At 61.6% G+C, this 8,243-nt stretch overlaps 1 protein-coding gene across 1 annotated transcript; it reads right to left on the minus strand.

Annotated features, from left to right (window-relative positions):
• Positions 1–791: 791 nt before the first annotated feature.
• Positions 792–6,761, minus strand: LOC125096274 (aquaporin-12-like). The gene is made up of 3 exons (XM_047723080.1): positions 6,155–6,761; positions 4,082–4,198; positions 792–994 (listed from the first exon to the last, which is right to left on the minus strand). Exons 1-3 carry the CDS (start codon positions 6,759–6,761, stop codon positions 792–794), a joined length of 927 nt encoding a protein of 308 aa, XP_047579036.1.
• Positions 6,762–8,243: the final 1,482 nt, after the last annotated feature.

Raw genomic sequence — 8,243 nt, forward strand, 5'->3', positions numbered from 1 at the left:
AGTAGGGGGTTCTTTCTCTCCCATCCCCTGGGAAGCTAGTGCAGGAAGACATGGCCTCCTCACGAGAGAAAAGTTCACCCAGGACCTCCCTGTTTTCTGTCTCTCACCCTTCTTGTCCTGAGATGAGGGCGAAGCCTTGGGCTGGAGACCCTGCCAGCCTCACTTTCGGAATGGGGCTCCAGGAACCCCTAGCTGAGGAGGACGTTCTCCTTTTGGGGTGGAAATTTCCAGGTTAGCCCTGGTCTTTGAGAGAGGAGATGGCTCTTCTCAGCCTAGCAAGGAGCCCCCGTCATGGGCAGGGCTCTGCCTGGCTTTGCAGAGCCACGGCCAAGCTGCTGAGAGTGTGGCATGCTAGTGGGTGTCCAGCCCACTCGCCTGCAGCCTCAGCAGGAGGAGGCTGCTCCAGCCTCCCCCAGCAGCGGGATCTGGGGTGTGTCCAGGACAGCCAGCACCTTCTGTGCAAACTTCTCCCCTCGGGTCTTCCCAGGCTCTGGGGGACGCACCCCGGACCTCTTGCCTACCCTCCCGGCTTTTACCTTTGGTTCTAATTCTGAAAAAAAGAGACAAGAGACACCCTGTGGGACACGGAGGTGACTCAGCCCAGGCTCCCTTGTGGACTGGTCTCGCCCCTGCTTGCCCTTCCAGAAGCCTCTGTCAGACTAGGGAGACAGGCAGGTTCCATGAACGGTTTATTGACAAACAGTTTCCAGGGAGGAGGGGTGTGTGGGTCTGGGCCCCTCAGCTCAGAGGGGCCCCAGGGTCCCACCAGGGACGCTGTCAACTATGCTGGTTCAGCCGGAGCCTAGTAGCTGCCGCCCTGCCTCACGCGTGGTCCCCCTGCTTCTGCATCCCCCTGCAGGCTTCGGGGTGTCTCTCGGCCCCGGGGCCAACTTCCCTCTAGGAGTCCGGTACTTGTTCTTCTGACTATACAACAGGTTCCTCTGGAAAAGGCGAGGAAGGCAGCCATGGTGCAGTAGGACCGCCAGCACCATCCCTGCAAGAAACCGAGGGTCAGACCACTGGCCCGGGAGGCTCACTGGGGCCTCCCAGCCAGACTGTCCGTGTGACAGGGGATCCTACAGATCGGGACCTCGGCCAGCCTGCATGTCTCTATCTGGGAGCCCTGGTCTGCTCTGGCTCTTCCCCAGCAGAGGGGACAGCCCATCAGGAGCCTGTGTCCTTCCAGACCACCCTCTGGGGACCCGGGCCCAGCATTCCCTGCACCAATGTCCTGAGCCACATGCACGGCCTGCTTGACCTCCTTCCTCCCAGGACTGCCTCCTGAGAGTGATCTGTCATCCGTGGGGATGGCTGTTTTGGGGGTGTGGGCAAGATGGAGGTGAGGACCAAGGAGGGGAAAAGCAGGGGGGCTGAGGACAGGAGCAGGGCCTGGCCCCTGGTTCCCAGGTTCTTCCCAGAACTTGCAGACAGAGAATCCTGGATTCCCGAATGGCCGGCCCGGTCACGGGCAAGGTGTTGGCCATGGCAGGAGAGGGGAGCACATTTGAAGTTTCATGTTCGTGTCCTTTAAGGACACAAACTGTGGTGTGTGGGCCCTGAGAAGGTCAGGGGTGGCCTGGCCAGGACAGGGCTCCATGGATGCCCAGCCACCGTGGCTCCCAAGAATGGTCCCGGGCCCGCAAACGTCCATGCTTCACTCGCCGAGCCTCTCTTACCTTCAGTGGGATGCTGGGACCACCCCTGCTACGGAGGAGAGACAGCCCAGGGAGGTGAGTGATGAGCTCAGGGTCCCCTGGGCACACGTGTCCATGGAGAGTCACAGCCCAGGAAGCCACCCCCACTTCCCGTGCCTCATCACCGGTGGCCCAGCTGCTCCAAACAGACAGGGATTCAGTAAAGGGCATTAGCCCACCAGCGGGGAAAGACCAATGCCACAGGGGAGGTCGAAAAGCAAGGGGACAACAACACGTGAGTGGGACCCAGGGAGCAGAATCCCCAGCCGGCAATGCAGAAGGCTGGAAGGCACCCGCTTCATTCCAAAGAACCCCCAAGTTCCAGCAGGGCATGGCCCAGGTACCCTGGATGTGGACGCACCCCATGCTGACCTGCAGGGCATGCTGTATGGTGTGTAACAAGCTCAGTGGCCCGGAGCCCTGTTCCTATGGCAGTTCCCATCCCAACCCTGGAGGGAGGCAGAGAGAGGCTGTGGCCTTGGGGCAGCAGGAGCACCCCAGCGTGGGAGTCCCCTCCCCAGACAGGACAAAGCAGGCATGTGCCCAGAGGATGCTGCCCTCCCAGGTTCCTCCCCGCTCCCCCCACGAGGCCTCCAGAGGAAACCCTCGTGGCTTTGGACTTCACAGCGGCAGTTATGGAGTCTGAGGCTCTATTGGGTTGAATGGCGTCCCCCCCGAATTCATGTCCTTCCCCAAGCCTCCAAATCTGACCTTATTTAAAACAGCATCTTGGGGCGCCTGGGTGGCTCAGTGGGTTAAAGCCTCTGGCTTCGGCTCGGATAATTACCCCAGGGTTCTGGAATGGAGCCCCACGTTAGGCTCTCTACTCGGCAGGGAGCCTGCTTCCCCCTCTCTCTCTGCCTACTTGTGATCTCTCTCTCTCTGTGTGTCAAATAAATAAATAAAATCTTAAAAAAAAAAGAAGAAGAAGAAGCATCTTTGTATCCTTAAGCGGTTGAACTGATGAGAAGCGTGGACCGAACCCCAGTGTGGTTGGTGTCCTACCACGAAGAGCCGCAGAGACAGACTCACAGCAGATGCCACGTGAGGACAGGCAGAGAGGGGAGAGGTGCAGCCACAGGACAGAGGACTAATGGCCACTGCCAGAGACCGGGAGGTCAGGGAGGGGCCCCATTAGCCCTTAGAGTGAGCAGGACCCCACACCCGTGTGTCTGAGTGCTCACCTGGACTGCGTGCTGAGCTCTTTGGGGCTACGGGCACCAGGAGACAAATGCAGAGGCCACAGGCCCCCACATGCAGGAGAGGGACCCCCACCCTGACTTTAATCCATGGCCCGACACGCCATCAAGCTGGATCAGAGAGACACGTATTTCCGACACTGAGGTCTCCAAGATTGCGGCCAGGACCGCTTCTCAGGGTCCCCAGAGCTGTGCTCTACCACAGAGGAGTCACCCGGGACCAGAAACGGAAAATGTCCCCCAAGAGGGAGCTGTCCAGGAATTCCTGAGTCGTCTACGCCCCTAGGACCATGCAGACCCTGCTGTCGAATTTGTGACTGAGCACAAGAGATGGGGACGTCCCTGACCAGGAGAACAAGCCTTGGGACCCCAGGAGGCCCCAGGCCCACAGAGCTGTGGGGGGCGGGCTGTGTGGGACTCTCAGACCCCCCGCGTTCTCATCCAGTGTGCGCAGAGACCTTTGTGGCTCCCCCACAAGGAGGGTGGAGAGCGCATTCCTCCTACCCGCGATGTAGAGACATTGAGGCGAGTCAGGCCGCTCTCAGGGACCTCTGGGGTGATGTGTGGCCCAGGGGGAGACTGCTATGTCTCAGACCTCGCTCAAGTGGACCGTGAAGTTATCAATCGTAACCCCAGCCTTCTCATCACTCCAGGGATCGCTGGCTGCCTGGGAGCCCCTGGGGACACCAGGGCTGTGCTCCCTGAGAGGGAAGTGGAGGAACCTTCCAGAGCTCCATGGACCCCACAGACCCATCCACTAAGTATGGAGAGTGAGCGGGAAGCCCAGGGGCTAAGACCAGGTGCTGGCAGACCCCAGGGCCAGGGTGGCCTGGACGGGCTCTGGTAGTTCCCGCCACGGGCACCCCAGCTCAGGATCTGTGAGACGCCCCTGGGCACATCCATGAGGCTGCCCTCCCTGCCCCGCCCCCATCCTTCCTGGTTCCAGACCCTCATGACCGCATCTAAACCAAGACGGGCCACTCGGCCCCAGCCCTGATGTCCCTAACAGGAACTGAGAAGGATCCCCGCATCTCCCTCACCTACATCAGGGACCCCAGAGCCGGCCATCCCTGAATTGACTCCCCACCCGTGAGCCGGACCACAGGCATGTCCACTAGGAATGCTTCGAGTGTCCTCCCAAGCCACCATCCATGGATGGCCTTGCCAACTGTCCACAGTGACCCTTACCTGTCAGAGGACCCAGCCAGTACACCTGGGCATACTCCAGCAGGGTGGACCCTGAGCACTGGAAGGTGACTGAGGCAGCCAGGGCGGGGTTGAAGAAGGCGGACGTGAAAGGCCCTGCTGTGGAAGGAAACAGATATTCCTTGTGGAGCCCTGTCGGCAGCCGCCTCTCCTTGGGATAGAGCCCTGTGCCGGGGGCCTGGAGCTCAGCCCTCCTGACCCTTGTGCTGATGGGGACACAGGTGGGAGGGCTGTCAGCCAAGGCCAGCTCCACAGGATCAGGGAGCAGCCAGGACCGGAGTCTTTCCACGAACATCTACCACCCATCCCAACCACTCGCCCCTGATGAACTCTCCTCTCCCACCACTTTCCCCGCCACCCGCCTGTGGGAGGTTGTCCTTGAGAGAAAGGGGGACAGAGACAGAGATGGAGAGAGAGAGACAGAGATGGTAAGATGGGGAGACAGACAAGGGCAGAGACGGAGCAACAGCAGTGAAGGGCTGAGCCCAGAGAGGAAGCAAGAGAAGGGAGGAGGGATGGGGAGGACGAAGAGACATGGAGAGAGCACAAGCATCCCTTCTCCCTGGACCGGGTAGACCACTGCCAAGGAGCAGCGGCCTCAAGTGGGCCATGTAGGGCCTAAAGCTGGTGGTGGAGACCAGGCTCTGGGAGCGGTGTCCTGGATGGCTGCAGGGCTGAATCAGGAGCTTCCCGTGTCTCCCAGGGCTGGAGCCCAGGCAGTCTGGACACAGAGCCTTGCTGGCAAGTCTCTGCTCACCTGTGCCTCAGTTTCCTCACCTATACGTGGGCTCTAGTGGTACCTTCCTGGGCACACAGTGTCTGTCCTGTGCCAGAATGTGGACAGTGTCTCAGGAAGTCAACCCTCAGTGCTGGTTTCTTCCCTACTGGGCCTAGCCTGCCCCAAATGCACACGTGGGCTTCCAGTTGTAGCCCTAGGCCTGAGCAAGCATGAGGCACCCACTGAGTGACCTGCGGCACATCCCACAGCACACCCTTCCCAGGGAGCCCACTCCCAGCCTCCTGTCCCTCCCAGCACACCAGTCCTCTGGGGTGGAGGAGGCATCCATGCCTGGAGAGCCCTCCTAGTAGAGCAGATCCCACAGACAGAACTATGGTGGAGTCCCCTGGGGATTTAACAACAGCCCCAACCTGGCACCTTAAGTTCTGGCCCAGCTCCATCCCCATGTCCAGGGATAGCTGCGATGTGAGGTCAGCAGCCTGGACATCCTGCAGCTGAGCTCAGCTTTCCGCTTCTCCAGCAGGTGGGAAGGACAGGTGGTGTCCATGGTGGCTGAACAACCCCAGGAGAGCTTGGTCCAGAGGCTGAGGACCCAGGCATAGGCATGGAGAATGGGAGGATCGGAGGATGGGAAGATGGGAGGATGGGGGGATGGGAAGAGGATGGGAGGAGGATGGGAAGATAGGAGGAAGATGGGAGGATGGGGAATGATGGGAGGAGGTTGGAAGGATGGAAGGATGGGGGAGGATGGGAGGATGGGGGGAGGATGGGAGAGAATGGGAGGAGGATAGGAGGATGGGAGGATGGGAGGAGGATAGGAAGAGGATGGGGTATGATGGGAGGATGGATGGGGATGGGAGGATGGGGGGATGATGGGAGGATGCTGCCCTCTCTGGGGACATTTGGAGCCACTTGGGAAGGGATGGAGAGGGGAGGAAGAAACAGCAGGACCTGGGACTCTTGGAAAGGGCAGCAGAGGACTCCAGAGCTTCCAGACCAGAAGGTGGGCTGGGTCTTAAAGAAATGGCACGGGCAACCCACCTGCCCCGGCTGCAGACCTCCTGACATGGACAGGAACATTTCGGAGCATGGAGCAGCGCAGCTGGGAAGGAAGGCGCTGACCAGGGCTGAGGGTCCCACCCCAGTGCACTATGTCCAGTCCTACTGAACCCCATTCTGCCACCACCAAGTTCCCAGAAGAGGGCTGTCCACTGTCCCTGGGGGCCAGCGGTCCCCCTCAGCTGCCGCCTCTGTCCTGGGTGTCCAGACGGATGCAAAAGCTCTGACATGTCCCAGGGAGCGAAGCCAGGTCTCACCTGTGTAGGCCATGAAGGTGACCAGCAGGGCCATGAGGGGCACCCTGTAGACAGGCAGAGTGTTCCGGAAGCGGAGGAGGCTCAGGTGGAAGAAGAAGGCACAGGCACCTTCCACCAGCGTGCCATGGGGCACGGATGTGCGCAGTGCTGAGCTGCAGTGTGCATCCATGAGGCTCTGGAGGACATGCAGGTCGCTGAGCTCCCAGGCCCAGTAGCGCCGGGTCAGCACACGGGCCACCTGCATGCCCAGCCCCTGGGCCACCAGCGCCAGCAGCGTGCAGGGCACAGAGGCCTCGGCCAAGAGCAGTTCCTGCAGCGACACGGTGGGGTTGGCTGCTGCCCCATCGCAGGTTGCCCCGTGTGCCAGCAGGAGCAGGAAGAGCAGTGTCAGCAGCAGGTCGGGGCCGAAGCCCCCAGCCCAGGGGCCCAGCTCCACCAACACCCGCATCTCCAGGCAGCAAGCCCCCAGCTGGGCGGCGCCCACCACCTCCCGGGCGAAGCTGGCGTAGGTGCCCTCCGGGAGCAGGGCCTTGGACAGCCTCCTGGCTGCCTGGCAGAGGGCGAAGGTGACGAAGAAGAAGGAAAGGGACACGTTCAGACCGGCCATTGGCCTGGGGGCTCCCTGAGGAGCAGGGCCCAGCAGGACGCCTGAACTGACGTGTCAGGGCCCGGCCCAGCCCCAGCCCCAAGGACAGGGCAGCTGTGGGAGACGCCACCTGGGCAGACAGCCCTGCGAATGCCACACCTGTGCCCCTACCTCCTGCCACACCTGCTGCTGGCCTGGGAGCCGAACCGGGAACTTCCACAGCAGATGCCCCATGGCCAGGCGTCCTCCCTGGGGCAAGAGACACACCAGGCCCCTGCCTGCCCAGCTGCAGGGACTGGACACGGGCCAGAACTTCAAAGCCATGACTGGAGCTCCGTGACTCAGCCCTTGGGGCTCTTGGCTCCTGGGATGCAGCTGGGCAGCTCCCCGCACCTGCTCTCTGTCCCCCACAACCCCCCCCCCCACCCAGGCAGGTGAGGATCTCCGGCTCTGCCGTGCTGTGGGCAGCTGTCTGCTGGGCTGGGCCTTCCCATGCGAGGGAGGGAGGGAGCCCTGGGTGCTCCAGCCTGGCTGCTGGGGACGCCTCGGGGAGCTGAACCTGCAGAGGCGGCCCCACCACACCACACAGGTTAGTTTTTCTGACTGGCAATAGAGACAAATAAAAATGCATCTCTAAGTGAGCAGCTCAGGTGTCTCCTGACAGATGCACAAATGCGTTGGCCTTGGAAAAAAAGACTCGTTCCCTGTTCCCTCCGTGAGCAGTGATTCCCTGTGCATAGACCTCCTGGGGACACCCTGTGGGGCATGGCTCTTGAGGGCAGAGACACCGTCAGAGACTGTCCCCAACACTGACCGGGCTTCAGGGACACAAGCCTAGGGGTCGTGGTCTCAGGGCCTGGAGGTCTGTGGCACACCACAGTGACCGCAGTCTGCTCAGGGAAGAGCAGACATCAAGCAGCAATACTGGGTCATCAAGGGCAGCCAAGCCCTGGTGGAGGGGTCATATGGGCCCAGGGAAATGGCTGAGGACAGCACAAAGGCCACTCCGGGAAGGGGTGTGGAGGGGATCTTGCAAGGGGAAGGGGCTGCCAGGCTGGGGAGGGCCTTGTGCCCTGAGCCCCGTCCCCCAGGACTGGGAGGAGAGAGGGAAAGAGGCTGGGAGAGGAGTGGTACTGCCAGGGGAGGAAGGAGAAAGGAAGGGAGCAGAGGGGAGGGGAGGGGAGAGAGCCGCTGGGTGCAGCACCGCCAAGGGCCACAGGGGGCCAGCCTGAGGCGGTGGGCACAGTGAGGTGCCGAGATAGCTGTGGGGGACAGGTGCCTCATCCCTCTCCCCCGTGTCCCAATGCCTGAGGCCTGCAGTTGGCCGGGTAGAGCCATGGACGTGGGCTCTGAACACAGTGGCTGGGCTCTGCACGGCAAAGACCCCACTGTCTAGACACCACCAGGGGTATAGGAGACACCTCTGCCCCTCCACCTTCACCTGTGCCACCGAGAGGACCCCCACGGCCCCCCCGCAGGTGGGGCCCAGCCCAGTGAGAACAC

Source organism: Lutra lutra, chromosome 3 (assembly GCF_902655055.1).
Source record: "Lutra lutra chromosome 3, mLutLut1.2, whole genome shotgun sequence".
NCBI lineage: Eukaryota > Metazoa > Chordata > Mammalia > Carnivora > Mustelidae > Lutra > Lutra lutra.